The sequence below is a fragment of the Nanorana parkeri genome, unplaced genomic scaffold (genome assembly GCF_000935625.1).
Source record: "Nanorana parkeri isolate BGI_ZX_2015 unplaced genomic scaffold, ASM93562v1 scaffold2741, whole genome shotgun sequence".
Taxonomy (NCBI): Eukaryota; Metazoa; Chordata; class Amphibia; order Anura; family Dicroglossidae; genus Nanorana; species Nanorana parkeri.
Window position 1 is genome coordinate 65,346 of NW_017309009.1, and position 20,991 is coordinate 86,336.

The 20,991-nt window shown below is 38.8% G+C and overlaps 1 protein-coding gene across 1 annotated transcript in view; it reads left to right on the forward strand.

Annotated features, from left to right (window-relative positions):
• SLC6A3 (solute carrier family 6 member 3) overlaps positions 1–20,991 on the forward strand; it is a 47,860-nt gene that overhangs the window by 20,937 nt on the left and 5,932 nt on the right. The window contains exons 5-11 of the mRNA XM_018574109.1: positions 1,707–1,841; positions 6,584–6,687; positions 7,544–7,668; positions 8,215–8,327; positions 15,029–15,157; positions 17,091–17,190; positions 19,304–19,404. Of these exons, the coding sequence (XP_018429611.1) occupies positions 1,707–1,841; positions 6,584–6,687; positions 7,544–7,668; positions 8,215–8,327; positions 15,029–15,157; positions 17,091–17,190; positions 19,304–19,404 (807 nt within the window). The remainder of the gene's footprint in view (positions 1–1,706; positions 1,842–6,583; positions 6,688–7,543; positions 7,669–8,214; positions 8,328–15,028; positions 15,158–17,090; positions 17,191–19,303; positions 19,405–20,991) is intronic.

A 20,991-nucleotide genomic window follows, 5' to 3' on the forward strand; every position in this document is an offset into this window, starting at 1 on the left:
GATGTTGTGGAAATCTACAAATAATATCCTTTTAATGTAAATAGAGTAACATGAATGACTATATCCAATGGCATAACTGTAGTAATAGCACCCCTGATATCTGCCATGGGACTGGTATACAAGAGAGGCCAGGCTGGCCTGGGTGTGTAGAGTGTGCATTTAACCGGTACATTGAGAGCAATGTCATCTTACTAACTTGCAGATATGTACAGAAAATGGCCTATTTCTCCCCCAACTAAGACTGGCTATTGATATATGGTTTCTTTTGTCCACTGATTGAGTACTGTCCATGATACTTTTTATTTTCACTAAAAGTTAATTTTTCCAGACAAGCTTTCAGGGAGTCTACACCCTTCCTCTAAGGTTCAAGCAATACTGAACCACAGAGGTTTAACAAACTGTTAAGAAGACCTTTGTGTATCAGTACTACTTGGACCTTAGAAGAAGGGGTAGACCCCCAAAAGCTTGTCCGTAAAATTTAACTTTTAGTTCAGCTCTGTGTGCTGATGACTCATCTCTGCTCTCTCGGAGGGGGAGGAGGGGGGAAACAGCTGATCGCAGTTTAGGGATAACAACCCGACCCTCTGAGAAAGACGGATTGCAGATATTGTGGAGGGAATTTTGAACTTCTAGGCCTCTGGCCTGTAAAAGAATCTATAAAATAAAGTATGAAAAACAGCCCTGTGACTCCTGAGAATGCACACACATGTACATCTCCCTGCACCTCCCTATTACCACCAAAAACTCAAAATCACTTACAAAGGTGGAAATGTCCTTTTAAGCCTTTTGTTCCCTGAAAAAGATATCCTACTGTTGACCTCACAGGGTAAGGATCTCTACAGTCTGGAACAGAGAGCTTCTCTGCACTGCTGTGCAAGTCAGTAAACATGCTTTACAGGGCAGTTTCTTAACACAGGGTATGCAATACAAGACAGCTTCTTCCAGGGCAGTCTCTCTCTTTTCTTTCCTTTAAGAATTATTTTTCTAATTTGCTCTCTTTCCAGGGCATACTCTGGAAAGGGTACACTTGATAGGCTCTCCAGGGCCATCAATGTCTCACCCTTTCTCCAGCTTAGTATCCATCTCCCCACACAGCATTCTCTCCAGAACTCACACACAAACAAACAAACACACACTCTATTCTTTTGGTATCTCTCTTCCTCTCCATTTTTGCATATGGCAAACTCTCCATGGCAGTCCTTACCTCTCTATCCAAGGCATGCTCTCTCTTTCTCCCCAAGATGGTCTCTCCATCTCGTGCTCTCTTTGACTAGCAGTCCTTGCATACTCAATATATTGCAAATCATAGGGGCAGGTTGTTCAGGTACCACCAAGGTGGCATGCACTTACATGTAACAACAATGATGAACATCACAAAGGACCCCAGACTGTATTTTAAACTTTGCAATCCGTGTTCACGAATGAATTTATAGCAGACTTCTTCCACAATTACAGCTTATTAAACTAATAAACTTGTAACTAATGTGTATGATGTTTACCCAGCTGTACGGTATTTATTAAATGCAGAATTTACCAAGACCATGCCGGTGGCCACATAATTAAAATGCATAAAATAGTAATTTTCTATAATTTATCTATTGCATTAATTTTCTAACATTTAAAAGTAATTAAATATAAATGATGTGGCTCATTCCTACCTTATCTGCTTTCCTGACACTTTATTCTGCCTTTTGTTATGTTTCCAGGTAGTGTGGATTACGGCCACAATGCCTTATGTTGTCCTGATTGCATTGCTGCTTCGTGGTATCACACTCCCGGGAGCCATTGATGGCATCAAAGCATACTTAAGTGTTGATTTTCTCCGTCTTTGTGAGGCATCGGTAAGTTTAAGTTTACCATACAATTAAAAAGATCTGACCGTAGTTGATTCTCATTTCATTCCACTGAGGTGTCAATAAGCTCAGTATTTTACTTTTTCTTCTGCCAACCTTTTTGTATTAAATACTAACATGGGTCTGTGTCACATTCTGTGACTTCACCTTCACCCTCTCCTGAAGTTTGTCTTGTTTTTTTATGCATTGCCTGAGAGTACTTAAGGACCGTTACCCACCACCATGTCTAATGCATTGCGTGGAGTGTGCTGTATCCCATCCTATCTTGTAAATCCTGCATCAGGCTAATAGGTGGGCAGAAGGTGAGTGCCTTGTGAGCCTCAGTGAAAGCAGGCACAGGCAGGGACACATTGCTGAAACATCATTATGCCAAATTAGCAGCTCCAAAGTCCTACTTTGCATATAATTCCTGATCTGATGTGCCAAACTACTTTTTAATCATTTCTGCCCCACTTGAGTTTAGCTCTCCAACTGTCCCAAGTACCTCTCTTGTGTGTGCTACTGATGGTCTTCTTACTACCAAAGCTGTGGAGCACACATAAACTCTTCCCCACTTGTGTAAGGGGGACCTTGGTGGAGTAATCTAGTTCTATTTCCAAGAAGTAAAAACTGTCAGAATCCACCCTACTGCAGCACAAGGAAGAGAGCAAGTGGAACATCATCAACACTACAGTGCATGCAGTTTCTTTGGGGCATGTCTTGTAAGTTGTTACCACTTGGGGGTAGAGGTCTTGTCATAGAGTTTGTCACTGTGTGGGGAGATATGGAATATCACATGATTATTTGCTGCTGGGGGATTGGGGAGCAATGATTTCTTAATATTATATATTTGCCGTGTCCAGCTATTGGCCTGGACTTCGCCCTTTGGTTTTGGTTTCAGCCTTTTTGTCCTGTTCCCTGGGCTTGCTCTCCCTCGTACCTAGTATCTTTTGATTTTACTCCAGCTGTAGTGGTGTGCTGGTCCTGATTTTCTGTTTTGTTTTCTGTCAGAAGCACCCTATGCCTTTTTCCAAAAATATGGCATAAGATTTAAATTAGTATTTCATATTTTAAAGATTTTAACATTGGTCATGCAAATTGTAATAACATAAGTCCTTATATAATGGCGTAAATCTTGATCCATCACAAACTTTGTGCAAGAAGCACACCATCTATTGCCACCTTCTTTAGAAAGCAGCTCACTATTTATTTGACCCTTATATATGGGAAGGTCAAAATGTTCTCATGGTCAATTGCAATATGATGTAATCTATAAACCCACCAACAGTAGGTAAATAAAAGCTTCTGGTTATTAGTGATGAGCCGAACACCCCCGTGTTCGGTTCTAACTCGAACTTTCGAACATGGAAAAAGTTCTAACTCGAACTTAGAACTCAATGCAAGTCTATGGGGGTAGAACTCAGAAAATTAAAGGTCCCCATTTTGAAGCCTTATATGCAATTTATTGGCCATAAAAAGTGTATGGGGATCCGGGTAGTGCCCTGAATGACAGGAATCAATGAAATTTAAAACAAAAAAAAACCAAGAAAAATATTTTTTAAAGGAACAGTGATTTTTACATGATTTACAGGGTAAGAGTAAAAATGAAAAATTCCTTCAAATATTGTGCCTGGAGGGTCCCCATAACCTGCCTGTGAACTGGTGGATCTGTAGGATGTATAGAACCTGCTGCAGCAAAAAGTGACATTTAAAAAGAAAAACAAATTATTTTCAATTGAAGGTATAGAACCTGCTGAAGCAAAATGACATTTATATACATTTTATTGATATTTATATAGAAACCGCGGGCATCCCATAATGTTCGGCGTTCGGCGAACGCTAGAACATGCAATGTTCGAGTCGAACCTATGTCCGACTCGAACGTTCAGCACATCCCTACTGGTTATATCCCTCCTTCAGTAAGATATGCACTAATTATGCGGTAGATCAACATTTTTGCTGTTATATAATGACTTATGTTTGTGCACAATTGATGCTATAATTTATATCTTATGTCATGTTTTGCTTTTGTTTAGCACTTTTTTTTGTGGGTTTTCCCTTCAGTATCCTCATGTCTGTTCATGTGCTCTCTTGGAGTCTGTACGCATATCCTGGCATTCTTTTTCACCTGGGAACAGGGGGGTGTTCTCTGAAATGTAAGTCATGAGCATTTAAGTACCAATGAACATTCTAAGGAAAAGGTAACAGCTACAAGTAGAAGACCTTGCCAACACCACAAACCTTTCCCTGGAGCTGTGGCTGGGTGCCAGGCCTGAGCTATGATCTTTGTCTATGAGTCTTCTATTTTTATTCTGTCTATGATTCATTCTTAAGTTTCGATAACTACAGTACTTACTCTGGCACTTTATATCTGGCTCTCATTTTCTGTCTTTGTCTCTGGATCTTAATAAATTCCCGCATATGGTTATCCTAGCTTCTGTAACACCACAGTCTCTGGCCAACAGCCACCTGCTGGTCATTACAATAACATGTGAATGTGTAGAAATGTCTTTATAGCATTCTCTCATAAGTTTCATTGACTAAGGTCTTGATTGATCAAGCTACAGTTGTAGTTTAGCCACACTAACATTTGCCTATGCTAAAATCATGCTAAATGGGCTAACATGTGCTTATCATATGTAAGTTTAGCATTCTGTAAGTGCTATTTAGTACACCTCTTGCATCTTGATGAATTAGGGCTCAAGTCTGTTTCTGAGATCATAGAAATATAATTTCTGAACTGAACTCTTCACTACCATCATATTGTTGGAAAGCACAAACACCAACATTGATGCTCCAAGCTACTCAGTAATGACCTGCAAATACTGGTTCCTCTCCATACCCTGGTAGACAGAAAAATAACTCTTTTGTTATTTACAAAGTTCAAGGCTGAAACTTACACACACACAACTACATGAATCAGATGAGTGATTAAAGTGACATTAAACCCTCAGATTTTTTAACATAAACCAATACTGCAATGTGTGCCTTACTGTAATCCATGGTAGTTTCCCTTCTCTTTGCTGCTCTTCCTTTTAAATCCTCATGTCTTCTCATGCTGGGGGAGAACTTCCCTTTGCAGTTGAGTGCCTCTTCCTGTAGTGCTGGCTCAGGTTGCAAACCTACACACAGACACCATGTATCCATTTCAGAGATGAGGCAGTCTGCTGCAAAACAGAAGTTCTCCCAGGCATGAGAACAGATACAGATTTAAAAGGAAGAGCAGCAAAGAGAAGGGAAACAACCATGGATTACAGTAAGGCACACATTACAGTATTGTTTTATGTTAAAAAATCTGAGGGTTTATTGCCACTTTAAGCCCATATCCAGGTGGCTCTGGTTTAACTTTTAAAACAGACAAAGCCAGCTTCCAGACAGTGCTATGGTTTTTAGAGAACCCATATTGCTCTGGGAGGCCTTTGTCATGTATTAAATGTGTATTTGTAAAACAAAGAATTTGTACATATAATGAAACATATAAAACATCAGTTTAATGTATCAATAGTATAATCTATTAGCAACACACTTTCCCTTTATCTGATGTAATGTTACTAGATTCAAGTCCTGATTAGTCTCCTGGCTACTGGTAGGTTCCAGTCAGATTAAATACATACCCCACATTGACAGTCTTCTCGTTTTGGTAATTTCTCCCTAAATGAAGTCGTTTTCTACTGTTTGATTGAACCCCCTTTAGTTCTGCAGTAGCAAAACATCTATTCACCTATTATTACTTATTGTATTAAGGTTTGAACAAGCAAAACAGATTTAGGTCCAAAGAGATCCATTCTGATTGAATCTCTCCCAATTCTTTCCTCTCTAACATTTTAGTCTAGTTTTAGTCAGTTGACAAAAATGTCAATATATTTGCATTATAGTTTTAGTCACCATAACTTAGTTTTTATTTAGTTTTAGTCACTGAAAATTTTTTATTCACTAGAATTATGACAAAAATTGTTAGGCGACTACATTGACACTGTGCAGCACCATGGCAACTGCAGGTCCAAAAAGAGGCTAAGGTGCTACCCTCCTCAACTGTAAAGGACAGGATGATTTAATTCTGCTTTAGAGTAAAAAGCCAAGTTAAAACATGTTAAACAGGTTAAGTGATTACTTTCACGTACTCTGAATTAGCATTGACTGTTTCCCTTGTGAGTAGCCAAAGTAAATATAAGTGTCCAAGGGATGTTTCCTGTATGCAGAGTAACCAGAATATCTTAGACTTTCAAGCTTGTCAATGTGTTGGTCTACATCTATCCACATTTGGAAAGCCTGTATGCCCTATTTACTAAAGAAACAGAGACATATATGACACAGTTTGCCTGTTATGGTCATTTAGCACATCCTTAACTCTATTTTTTTTTAAGTATTTGGATGAACAATGCAATAATTGGTTTAACAAAAGTACCTTCAGAGGTTCCTGACATGAAATTAATTTAATGGAAGAAACAATGCAGCTACTGAGTCCATTCTTTTAATTTGCAATCAATCTGAGCTAATATTTTATTTTCCATAAGAAAGAGCAATGGAGGGACATAATTTCCCTCTTTGCGAGCTCACGACTTGACAACTCAAAGCAATAATCTGAGAAATTGGAATTGGGCTCAGTAATTGGTGAAATTACCTTGTATTCAACACTATCTTTCATCTTTATGCTGAATGAGTTTCCTGCAATTATCTCTAATAACAGCTCTCCCTCTCTCCCTCCTCCTTCCACTATTCTTTGTCTGCCTGCTTCTGGCGATTGTTTAAAGGTTTGGATTGATGCTGCCACTCAGATCTGCTTCTCACTCGGTGTTGGGTTTGGTGTGCTAATTGCTTTCTCCAGTTACAATAAGTTTACAAACAACTGCTATAGGTAAGTCATGAGGATGTTATGATACACTGCAGTATAATAATGCTTTCTAATAAGATAAGTAAACTACACAAATCATTAAGAAAGCTCTATATTTACCTTCTCTTTGTGGTCTGTGATTTGTATAAAAATGCTGAATATTATTGAATTGTCACACTATTAAATCTAAAGCCACAAAGGTATTTTATACAACTGCTGTAAACATTCATTATACATTATAATGGTGCACTGTATCTCCATCATTATGTTAATATCCACCCTGACAACATAAGTTCCCTAAGATCCTCCAATGAGGCAACAAGGTCCCTATACAACGTGTATTCTTTTTTCCCCGATCATGTCTGTCCTTTAGTAGAGTGGACTGAAATTAAGCTTTGTTCCTGAATAAAAATTTGCTATCTATAGGCACAGCTATAAAATAGCAGAGTAATAAGTGGTCCTGGGGAGTACCTGCTGCAAACTTCCATAGAGTTGTGTTCTGGCAACCCTTAGTACTCAATGTTCTGGTGGTGCTACCTGGTTGCACATTTGCATCAAAAATAAAATATGTTTAGATTGATGGCAGGTATCAATATTTAGGTATTACCTAAACATCTTAAAGTTGTCAGTTGTATAGTTGCTGTCCAAACATTAGTATGGGATTAGTATGGGATGTGGGGGAGCAAGGGAATAGGGCACACAAAATCTTCTACTGTACCCGCCTCACAGTTTTTACATGAGTTACACTAGATCCACTGAGCTCAAAATAATCAAGCCGTTTTGGGCTTTTGACTTTGCCCTGTCTTTTAAGTCCTTATTGAACTTTCCACATTTATTCATCAGACTGTCTCTACATTACTCTGTTGATATATTTTTACAGAGATGCAATTATTACAACCTCAATCAATTCCCTGACAAGCTTTTTTTCTGGATTTGTCATCTTCTCCTTCCTTGGATACATGTCTCAAAAGCATAATGTGCCTATTGGTGATGTTGCCAAGGATGGTAAGTATACTCATTGATATGTATATAAGTTTATGTTCCTTAACCTCATGTGCACTTCGGATGTTCTGAAAAAGTTCAACAAAGTACATAGAGTGTACATCTCCCCCCCTGCTGCTGCTACCCCCACTGCTCTTGCTGGAAAATTCCATCTGTCAAAATGACAGCCGTGTATCACAGCAGCGGCTTCAGTCACTGATGTATAAAACTGATCTTCTGAACAGTGTGAACATAACCTGTTATGTAAGTTTACAAATGACTTTGACGTTGCTGAAGGCTGTTATTATGATTGGATTTATGTTACCATTTGTGTAACTTTTTCATCACAAAGAGAAACATGAATGAATGTCATTAATTCCAAAAAGTACAATTGAATTTATGATCTAACCTCAAAAACCAAAGGATAGTGTTATTTTTTTTATGCAATACAATTTATATTTATTTTTATATGCAATTTTCTAGATTTCTTCCATTCTTCACTTTCCTTTGCCTCCCTTTCCTTCCTAAAATGGTTTAATATTAATTCATTATTTTCATTATATTCACCAGGGCCTGGGCTGATATTTATCATTTATCCAGAGGCTATTGCTACACTTCCACTTTCTTCAGTGTGGGCTGTTATCTTCTTTATCATGCTCCTCACCCTGGGAATTGACAGTGCAGTGAGTAAAACTTATATACTTTCAATCTGTATGAACAAAATGCACATGTTAATAGTCAGGCCTTTTGATTAAATAACAATGCAGCATTACGTATAATTAATAAACCTTAGATCCATATTGTTTGTAATAAAATGCTTTGCTTTAACCATCTCATTGCTGCAGATCTCCTGCAACCATTTCCCATCTACATGCATGCACTCCAGGAAAGGAAAATCACATGGCATTTCTTTGGATGGGGTTCTTTTGGTGGGTTTCGTGATGCTGACAACAGTGGACCATGCATGCATAATTTGTGTTGAAACAGCCACTTGTAGTTTCCATCAGAAGCCTGTATGACAATGTAACAATGCAGGAGCAGAATTAGTAGACAGGATAGAGCATTGTTATCTTGTAACAGGAAGTGAATGACCACAAACTTACATGGCAGAATCTCTCAGGGCTGAATGCTTGGCGTATGGTGAGGTAAATAAGTTGGTGTGCTAGTCACTTTAGTCTTCTTGTAATTTTATTGACGTCTTCAACTTTGGGAGATAGAGATAGGGATGCTGGATACTTAAAAAAAATGGCAGCAAATCTGGCTCCCACAGGTAGGAGGGTGGTAGGAGGGTGAAACTGTAAGAGCCATCAATGTTCAGATCAATTACTCTGTAAGAGCAGTCACAGTCTCTTTGTTAAGTTGCAATACATTTTTTTTTCTGGACAAATGTTTGTAACATTTCAGTGCAGCAACAGGTACCCTATTCTGTCAGTAGTGGATTTTGCTTGCAATGCCCAGCAACAGTAGTGTCTAGCCAGCTCTCCCTGGATACTTTACAGCACAGTAGATTACTTTAAAGATGCTCCCTCCAGGTAAACATCCTTTTAAACAGACCCTTCAGCAAAGCAACTGTAATCAAGCAGTGCAATGACATTGGCTCTATTTGGGCCAAAACCCAGAGGAGAAAAGAACACCCTACAAAGCTGCTCCAAACATTTATCAACTTCCCTCAGTTCGCACCACTTAACAAACTCTTCAGTGATTGGCAGACTCAGAACAATATTCATAACTCAGTTATCGGTTCTTCCCACACTGACTACTGGAGACATCTCAACAGTAGAAGACAGAAGCAATTAACATCCCGACCTTAGGAAAAAAACATGCAAAGCACAGAAAAATTATAGAAATGCTTTGGTCGGCTATAGTCTAGCTGCTAAAGTAACCACAGAAAAACTAGACAGGGACACTCCAGCTTAATTACATGAAGTCACTACATGAAGATAGATATAAAATATGTATTCAGGGGTTACATTTTTTTTTTCTTAAATTATCTATTTGAAGTTCTATAGCATCATACGTTTTCCTCTTAGAACTTATATGCTCATGAAATGTTTTGGGGTTTAATCTCAGTTAAGTCATTAGCTATATGTTTTTCAGCTTCATTCTTTGCTAACTTGACTTCTGTTTTGCAGTTTTTATTACAAATCTTATATTTTATTAATGAGGAATCTGTACCCTCAAGCTTTATGAATTTAAATGCTTTTCTTTTCTGGTGCCCTCCTTTTCTGATATTTAAAACCTTTCTATTCAGCCATATAGGTTTTCCTTTATTCCTAGTGACTTTGTTCTTAGAGGAAGTATAGTACACAGTATTTTTTTAACATATTTTTTAAACATGTCCCATTGGGTTTTAGTGTCATTATTAAGAGTTCTATGGTATTCTGGAACTGGTCAGACCTCCAGATTAATCAGATACTATTGATCATGAAAAACTGATACCAAAAATAGCTTAATCTCAGTCTCAAGATGTTGAACACATATATATTGAGTCTGTAACTACTATTACAATCTTGTTTTTTTTAAACTTTTGTATATTTTTTAATAATCCATATAAATGTCTAAATTTATGTATAAATAAAATGTGTGCTATTTTTTCAGCAGGGTAGCTGAGATGTAAATCCTAGCAACCAAAGTAAGAAGAAGTTGCTAAGATTATGACATACTAAGTAGAAAAGGTTCTAAAATAAACTCAAAAAATTGCTGCATAAAAAAACATACATTGTTCATAACTCTATTCCATAATCCAAAGATTTAAAACCATGAAGCTCAAATTAAGTTTAATTCAGCTAAAAACATCCCAAGTGCACCAAATCTAAAACAGAATGTATATGTACTAAAAACAAAAGGTGTTCAACATCTTATAGTTTGTTTTTTTTCAAAGTTAGTTACAACCTTCGTAGAAAAGCCTGTCCCCTGCCAGGACCTGCAAAGTAAGACCTTTGCTCTTTGTGGATAGAAGTGATCCCTCTATAGAGGTCTGATACATCTTCTACTGAGTCAGACCTATAGCTCTGCAGTCTGCAAAGCTCATTCTTCCTGCTGATTGGCAAGCTCTAACTCTGACATAGTGAACAAAGGTCACACTCTGAAACTGCTCACAGGACGCATACTTTTTTACTCCTAACATATTTAGTGTTGAATCAGTTTTTATTAATTTTCATAAAAGTAGATTCAGACAATGCACATAATGGCTCAAACATTAAATCACATTGTTGGGACACAATATGAGGGAGGGAAACTCTGTGGCACGGCGTTGACATCCTTCAATTGCCCGACTCGCTGTAGTTGGTTAATTTATATGAGGCGAAAAAACAGAACAAAAACACAAAAAAAGAAACAAAAAAAACAACATTACACCGAATCTGTATGAGTGCTGTGCACAACATTTTGATCTAACATTTCCAGGAGCACCCTATAGGGCCGTCTGATCTTGTGCGATTTGGAGCTATCCACTTTAATAGCATATAATATAATCTTCTCGTGAACCGTCTGACTTTGCAGTCATATTAGAGAAGCATTAACCAGAGGAAAAGCGGGGAAGAAAGGATAGAAGGAGAAGGATGGGGTTGGGGGGGGGGGATCCACTGCGACATGAATTTGGAGAAGGTGTTATTATCTGTCGCCAGGAGCTCCTCCATGTGCATAACATCATTCACTAGGCTAACCCATTTGGAAATGGGTGGGGCAGTCGTTTTCCAAAACATGGGGATCACCTGTTGAGCAGCAGACAGGAGGTGCCTAAGAATCATCTATTTTTGGGCTTTCCGGGATCCGGTAGGAGTGACAGTAAGGCTATAGTTGGCGTGGGCGCCAAGGTGTCTCCGTATAAGCGATTGTAAATCGTAAAGATCTTTTGCCAAAATGAGAAAACTAAGGGACATGTCCACCAAATGTGCAGGTATGTGCCTCTTACCTCATTGCATCGCCAGCAAGTCTCAGGAGAAGAAGGGAAGATCCGGTGTATGGAGACCGGATCCCTGTACCACCTAGTAACTATTTTGTAGTTCTTTTCCTGTGCGTATGAGGAAACAGAAGATTTATGTGTGTAACAGTAAATGGTAGCCCAATCTGACTCCGACAAGTGCCTGTTCAGGTCAGCGTGCCAATGGGCCCTCGAGCCCAGCGACACCTGATGGAGAACTTCTCTCAACATCCCATAAACGACCGAGATCGTGTGGCGAGCCCCTTCCCTAGAGACAAGCATGAGTTCAAAAGTCGTCAGTGGTCTGTGCGTCTGCCCACCAACATATAGTGCGGAACATATCCACGCTAGTTGTCGATCTAACAGCCAATTCCCCGGGGGGGTGCACCCGATTATCAGCAGGCAGCACAAACTGTTCCGTGGAGGGGTGTATGAAGTCTCGGGCCGTGGGCCAATCATTTCTCCTGTATCCCCCTACTGAGGGGATAGCTACCCCTGTGGGGAATAGGGAATTGTCAAATAGAGGTGATAGGGGCCCCGGAATAGTGGAGAGAGAAGAGGCTTGATAAGTCTTCCGCCATGTTTGTAAAGTTGCAGCTGTAAGGAGGGAAGGGCGAGGGAGTGCATTAGCTTCACCTTGTGCCCTCCAAGGGAGGGCTCTCAGATCTATAGGGCATAGTTCCTGTTCAATCCGCACCGCTGGTGTGAGCCCTGAGGGAGAATGTTGGAACCAATCTACAATCCTGGAGAGGAGAGCAGCTCGGTGATACAGCTCGAAATTGGGGAGGCCTACCTCTCCTTGGGATTTGTGTCTACACAGAGTTTTATGCCGTATACGGGAATATCCTTTCTGCCATACAAAACTGTTCACCATGGTGCGAAGAGAACTGAAGAACTGTCTTGGCGGTCTTATGGGGATCGTCTGGAAGATATATAGTAATTTGGCAGGGTCTCCATCTTTAGAACGTCAAGCTCGCCAAACCACGAGATCTTCATATTCTGATACGTCTCAGAGGTTCGACGTAGGGAGCTAAGGAAAGGCTGGTAATTTAGGTGGTATAGATCTGTCAGGTTAGCTGGGATGGAAACTCCCAGATATGTGATGGAGCGGAGTTGCCATTGGAAAGGGAAATTCTTACGGAGGAGGGAGACTGTTGGGGGGGGGGGTTAATGTGAGGTTGAGAGCGGTGGATTTAGTCATGTTGACCTTGAAGTTACTCAGTCTTCCAAACTGGTCAAATTCCCTGAGTATTGCCGGTATGCTGACATGGGGACGGGTTATATACAATAATAGGTTGTCTGCAAATAGAGACATCTTATGGTGAAATGAGGGGGTGGTTATACCATGGATATCAGGGTTGAATCGGATGGCTTGTGCCAAATGCTCCATCACCACGACATAGAGAAGTTGGGATAAAGGACATCCCTGTCTAGTGCCGTTAGAGATGGAGAACGGCTCTGAGAATGAACCATTCACCATCACCCGGGCTATGGGGGAAGAGTAAAGGGACATGATCTTGGATAGAATGGCAGGCCCCAACCCCAGTTGGAGTAGGGCCTGGCGAAGGAAGCCCCAGTTAACACGGTCAAATGCCTTCTCATCATCTATGGATAGGAAACAGGCCTTGGTGTTGTGTCTATGTATATGGGAAATCAGATTGATCGTTTTAGTGGTGTTCTCCCTGGCCTCACGGCCAGGGACAAATCCGACCTGTTCTGGGTTTATGATGAACGGTAGGGACGGGGAGAGGCGAAGTGCTAACAATTTGGAGAACAGTTTACCACCTCAGGAGGGGAAACCGGGGACTCTAGTTTCTCTAACTCAGCACGGTCAATAGTCGGTGGAGCCGTATGTGCAATATATTGCTCCAGGGAACATGGGGTTTGGCCGGTCTGCAGGGAGGATGGTGGATCAGGGAGGTTGTATAGACTGGCATAGTAGCGACTGAATTCCTGGGCAATACCTGACGTGGATTGAATTTTGTGAGAGCTGCGGTCCATGATAAAAGGAATAAAGGCCCGTGGGGGGCGGGGGTGTAACGTTCTCGCCAAATGGCGGCCGCATTTGTTAGCGGATTCATACCTCAGCTTACAAGCTCTATCTTTTGCGCAGCAGGACCGTGTGTCAAGCATGTTATTGGAGAAAATGTTATTGGTGAGATTTTATGTAGATATAATATGGTCACAACAATGGCACAGTGAATAACTTCTCAATATCCACTGTGGGAACAGTAGGATTCCTTGAGATCCAGACTTAAGTCTGCAAAAAAAAAATCACAATTTTATAAAATATTACAATTAAAATCTAGAGGAATAATATGTTATTGCTGAGATTTTATGTAGAAATAATATGGTCACAACAATAAGAGAATGTAAAATATACAGAATAGACAGTAAATAGATTAATTTGCAAGACACAGACCATGCAATATAAAGTCTAATTAAGTAATCTCTTAATTTCCCAGAATATATTGATCCTTTACATCAGTCCAGGTAGTTGTGTTATGATGCAATTTACATGTTTCTCCTAAATGAGTTCTTGATGGAATTTCAGTGTGATTTTACATTAACTGTGCTGTGGGCTCTGCAATAACTGATATTTAGCATTCAGTCTTGGTTTGCATACTTACTCTCCCTGATGTGAAACTGACAAATTCTTGCTACTAGGGTTGCAGTCTTGTGTTTGTATTACCTGCAGCTTAAATATTCTTTTACAGGTCTTGTCAGGTATTTTTAGCCAAAACATTTGTGAGGTTTCAGGTAAAGTATTTTTCAGCATTTTCCCTATCAGTAGCTGTGATATAATTATAGACCTTTACTTTCTTTATAAGTGGGCAAACTTACAAAATCGCTAATGAAAACACTCACCTCTCCGCCGGCTTCCGGGAGTCCCGTCAGTCATGTCCGTGACGTCACTGGACTCACTGTACTCTTCCACCCTTCCCCAAGTGGCTCCATCGGCTAACGAAGGAAAGGGGAGGAGTCCGGTGACGTCGATGTCCGTGCCGGCTAACGAAGGGAAAGGGGGGGGGAGTCCGGTGACATCGATGTCACCGGACTCCTCCCCCCTTCGTTAGCCGACTGAGCCACTTGGGCTGGTGAGTTTGCCCACGAAACTTTCTACACGAGCGCCAGCCAAGGCATTGGCCTATACACATACAGCACAGCAATGAAGTAATAAAATGAACTAGGATCACAGTAATCCAGCACGTTATTATTCTGAGCTGCCCCACTCAAGACCTTTTTGTCAATTTTGTGCCACCAACCCCGAGGTTGTTTGAAAATTAACGGTTGTATGCATTTGGGATATAAAAGAAGCACCATTATAAATTGTTAGCTACCTTGTTTATTTGAATATTCTTAATATGATGAGTGGCAGTAAACATTTTTTTAGATTATTTAATCCAAAAAAGAGCTTTTAACTGGAGTAGACTAAATTGATTTCTTTGAATTTCATTACAGATGGGGGGAATGGAGTCGGTAATCACTGGCCTGATCGATGAATTTAAGTTTCTGCATAGACATCGGGAGCTCTTTACACTCTTCATTGTGCTGTGTACTTTCTTCATATCTCTCTCCTGTGTAACCAACGTATGTTGTTTGTATATACATTACATCTGGACTTGGCAATAATAGTATTTATTACAATACACTGGTAATATTGGAAATTATAGTTCTCTAAAGTAGTTTATATAGCTTGTTTAACCTTTGTAAATTACAGTTGTAGTTATAAATACTTTCTGAAATAATTTGAAACAAATGTATTCCATATACTCAATTAAAAATGTACGGCCCTTATTTGTAGAAATATATTCCTATACTAAATTTAATTTAAATTCAGAATGAATGGCAATGCACTGCCACACACATATAACCATTCATTACCACAATGCAAAGGTGTGAATCCAGCCTTTACTTGTCAGTTCTTCAATCTTTGTGTTTTTTGGTAGTAACCACTCTGCTACTCATGTCCTAAATGTGGCAATTAGGTGGCCTTGTGAGCCAGTCTATTGTCTTATTATATCTATTGCATACCTAGTGATAGCTGCACCAATATGGCAGGCATTGTCTATAAAAAAATTTCAGTTGCCCAAGTTATTGACATACTGCCAGGTTATAAGTCTCCCTTTGCAAAAACCTCTCAAACATTGTGCTAATAATGAATTTAGGTGTAACACCTTCTAGATACTCCTATACAGCTTGTCCTATTTTTATTTTCTATAAAAGATAGAAAAGAAACCAACATATAATAAAAACACTAAAAAGCTACTTCTTACCCAATGCAAATGTGGCTATTTGTATTTGTTTGCTCTTTGGTCATCACTTGTCCAGTCCTGTTAACACTCTGTCTAACATTCTCTATTATGAAGCTCCGTCCAAGCACTTTTCATCTCACTTATCCCACAGTGGTCCTTTGATCCATTATCTTTCTTTCATACACTTTCCATAACATAAGCTCACTTTATGGCTATGATCTGCCGTCACCTGTTCTGCACATCATCAACCCTCTACCTCCTCAGGCTTCAGCTGATAAAGTATCTAGTGCTTGTTTTTTCTACTTCCCGGGCCCTTCCATTCTCACTGATTTAAAGATGTAGAGTGCAAGAGCAGCGGCCAGGTATTTAAGATAGGACAGAGGCACTGGTGGGCATGCCATTATATTCCAGCGCTGGACAGACAAGGATGAGCCTGCAATTGTAAACTTTTTGTAACTGCTTGGAGTTCAGCTTCAACTCCCATCCACCATCAGCTGCCACTGCTTTTTCCACCACCATTAACCCAATATTTCTGAGAAACTGTATATGAGTAAAGGTGTCCAAACTTGTTAAAATACAATTGTATTAGTAAAAAATTAAATAGCATGATTTAATTAGTTTAATAATTTTAAATATGTTAAATTGAAAAGCAAGCAGGTTGTAAAATTTCAGCTTGCCTTTGCATAATTTGAGACCTAATGGATGATATGGATTGGATTTTTTTTCCATCTATGCAAATAAACAAATTAATAAATAAAACAAAATCAAAGCATTCCCAATTATGACTGATATTGGGGAATAACGTGCAAACATAGGTGGAGCAATTCAAAAGAAAAGACTCCGAAATGACAGAAACATTTCTAAAATAAAAAAGAAATCATGTAAAATAATTGTGTGTGTAATAAGCAAGTATTTGTCACAGGAAGGAAAATAAAGCTGCACCCATTTCCAAATACTTGTTTCATGAACAGGTACATGTTCACTAGTACAAGCATTTGAAGAAGCATGTATAACTTACATTTTCTTAAAGTGTTGAATAGATAGAGCCAATTACCACCTGACAAAGTAAGCCATGAGAAAAATCTTGATATCATAACCCCTGGTAACTAACTCCTTACTATTGTACTAGAGAGTGAGACAGCAGAAACCACTGAAGCATTTAATAACTTCTGTCCAAGTTGAGATTTGGTTTGCCTTGTTTGATGCACATTTTTGCTGTCCATAAAAAAATAATTACATTTTTGTATTTATTTTGTATTATTTTCTAGGGTGGAATATATGTTTTTACACTACTTGACCATTTTGCTGCAGGGACATCTATTCTTTTTGGGGTGCTCTTTGAAGCTATCGGAATTGCATGGTTTTATGGTAAGAAATACATGTATTAAAAGCAAATTCAGTAGAAACATTTTTTGGTTGATGTTTTTCAGAAAATATTTTGAAAGTAAAAATATATGCTGGAAAGCAGCAGGTAAATGCAATAAAAATGTCTTCTCAGTGAGTTTACTAAAATCTTAAACCAGCGTTTTAAACGTCTTTTACATTTAGTACATAACGTAATGCTCTTTTCTGCCTAAATTAATACAAAACATGCCCTGAGAGTGGTATGATGCATGTGAAATGCATGGTTCCTAGTTTGAGAAGCTGTGAGACACAAGACTTTCCTGTGTTATTACCTCTAGGGACTAAAAGACAGGGATCATTTTTTATATAAGTTGGAAGCCCACCCATGTCCACTTCAACTCTTGCAACTATATACCCTTCATGAACCAGAGTAATTTATATTTTTCTACTTTGTGTCTGTTTATTTGGCAATTACCTCACATAGCAAAGTAATAGGCTTGCTTTTGGTAATATTGGCTTGCAATCTATAAACCAATAGATAAACATTTTTTCCTACATTGATCAGTGTTAGCTTAAAAGATGAAAATAAACTAGTGTCACTGTAGATAAAAAATATGAATTCTATGATATAATTTCTCTTGCTTTTAATAGTATTAAAATGAAATTTCTGGTACAAAACGCTTGCTAACGATAGAAAAGCTTTTTTTCCAACTTTGTGCATTTTGTGCACAAGGCCAGCATTATTTGGGTGTACATAGCATGCCCAAGGTACACAAACTGATATATAACCATGCATATATAACCTCACAACCAAGTGGTCATTTACTAAGATGTAGCAAAATATGGCAGATCCGTATACTGATTACTCAAACAGTAGGTTTTAATCAGGATAAGCAAAACTGAGAGTTTTCACTTTGTCAAAATACATTGGAGTCATTGGGAATGTTGAAATTAAAGTGGTTTCTGAGGTTTGTGGTGGATGTTAAGGGTGCAATGGTCTTTTTTTAACTTGTTTAAAGTATTTTATTTAATTTTATTGTAATTTCCTCTGACACTCTCAGAAACAGTTTATAAACCAGTCTTGGCCATCGTTTATTGTGCTGTGGCTTAAACTCTCTCGAATGATACAATACATGTATTTCTTTCTTCTCCCCTAGGGACCCCCACTCTGATTTTCTTGTACTTTTCTTTTCTTTTCCCTTCTCCAGCATCCTTTTCTTTCTCTTCTCCTTCCTTTTTCTCTTTCTCCCTTTATTGGTTCCTCAGGTTTTAAAAATATCACCCTAACCGTCCACTCCACTCTTCTTAAGACCTCCTGCTTTGCAGCTCCCTTGTGAACTCCTCCCATACTCGCCTCCAGGACTTCTCTAGAGTCTCTCCCATCCTCTGGAACTCTTTACCCCAACCAGTCCGTCTATCTCCCACATTGACTGCCTTTAGGCATTCCCTAAAGACTCATCCCTTAAGTGAAGCCTATCCCACCTCAACCTAACCACTGAACCATCACGTTCTCAAACAATTCATCCCCACACATCTACCTCCTCATGTATCACTTCCCCCTCCCCTTTTAGATTGTAAGCCCCCAGGGGCAGGGCCCTCCTTACCATCATGTCTTGAATTGTATTGTGAATATAATGTCTTCCCGTATATTGTAAAGTGCTGCACAAAATGTTGGCGCTATATAAATACTATGTAATAATAATAATAATAATGTTAAAATCACTGCTCCTTTAAAAAAAAATGTTCATTCATTCATGTCCCCCAGGGCAGTGCCCGAATCCCCATACACTTTTTATGGCCAATAAATTGCAAATAAGGCTTCAAAATGGGGACATTTGAGTTTTAAAGTTCTACCCCCATAGACTCGCATTGAGTTCGAGTTCGCACTTTTCGAACTCATAAAATACTATGGCAATTAGATCAATGTGAAAGCTAGGTAATGAGCATTTTGCGAAAAAGTAGTCGGCATCGGTGGCCCTTCATATCTTATTCATCTAGGGTTGCCAGTGGAAACGGGACTTGTTACCAATGTTGTTGAATAGAAAAAAAGATCATAAGGCTAGTATATACATTTGATGTTTTTCTAAGGCTTCCATTAAAATTACAGTTACCAATAGCTCTCTTTATTTTTATCCAGGTGTCGGTCGTTTCAGTGATGACATAGAGGAGATGATTGGTAAACGACCAGGATTATACTGGAGACTTTGCTGGAAGTTTGTCAGCCCTTGTTTTCTTCTAGTAAGTTGAATAACACTAGATTATAGTTGAAAAAAAAAGCTAGGGCAGATTGTTCTTACTATTAAATGTTCTTGTTTTGTGTGACTTAAAGTGAGTGTCACCACAGAAGAGCATCTATACTTACCTATCTGTCAGCCCATGTCTTCAAATTCCTTCACTTTACTGCTCCCAGATAGCTGCAGGTATCCCATGTGTCAAGAAGTGTCAAATACCTGCTTCTGCTGCCACATGCAGTGCACCCCCCACATCCAATCAAAGAATGCCTAGTATTTATTGAGAAAAATACTAGGAATCCTCTAAATGAGTGCTATACTTAGCCAGTGACTCTCTGTGTTTTAACAGCATAGGGAAGTGGCTCAGCATAGTGGCTGTTGCAGGGACCCAGAAGGTGCTAAAATACACAGTAGTAGCTACTACAGTGTATGACAGGATCCACATGGCTCTGCCAGGGATCATTTATGTATATTTACCTTGTGCAAAGCTAGACCAATGTAAGTACAGTATATACAGTATATTACTCCTGGTGTTATGTTTTACATAGTGACATTTGTTTATTTTAACCTGTTTATGGTTCATGTTACTCTGTCTCTTAAAGAACAAAGCTGCTGACAGGTATAAAGTGTAGCAACTAGAGGTACCTGCAGTGACTTTCAGTCTCCCCCACTTTACTTAAAAGGTGTGCCGTTATAATCGTAGAAAGTTTCCACACTTCCTTGTGGTGGCAAAGCTTACCCACATCTTCTGACCTCCCACACATACCTACTGGACTTTGAGGTAGCTCATGAACAAATAAGATGTTATATAAGGGGCAAATGTACAACTCTGTTATATTAAAACTAGACCTAAGCACTGTTGACAGCACTAACCCCTGCAATAACTGGAACATCAGGGATTCAGCTTTGTAGACTCCAAAGAATATAATTCATAGGTCAAACTGCTCTCAAGTGTGAATAAATATTAGGCTAAAGACTACAAAATGATATTTCAAGACTAAGGGAAGTATTAGGGTTTCCAATACCTTTAATGATTTTAACTTGTGGATTTCCATTAATGTCACTTAACTCACAACTTCCTTTTTACTTTTGTCTCAAATTAGCAGGTTCATTATATTGTTATGGTTTAGGATTCTACAGAAAGTCTATATCTGCTTGATGGTATCATCCATGACACCACTATTCAATGACATTCAGTGATAATATCATTATATCAGCAGTGTTTTTATTAAATTAAGGTATCATGAAAAAGCTAACTTTGAATAATCATGCAATTTGAAAATGGTTGGCTGCTTCTGTATTTAAAACATTCAACCTCTTATAAAAAAAAAGTAAATGTATATAATACATTATGATTATAATGTATAAAATGATGTGCCCTTTGGAAAGAAACACGATGCTAATATGTTGGACACAATAGCAGGAGTGGATTCCAAAATTCCTGGTTCCAAAACCACCAATCCCCTTCTTTGTACAATTGCACTTAGGTGTTTTTTGCAATTTCAGTAATTATTAATTTTCTGACTTTCTCAAACCAACATGTATGTGTGTTTATCATTTTTTTTATGTTTTGTTTTTGCAGACTTTAAATGCT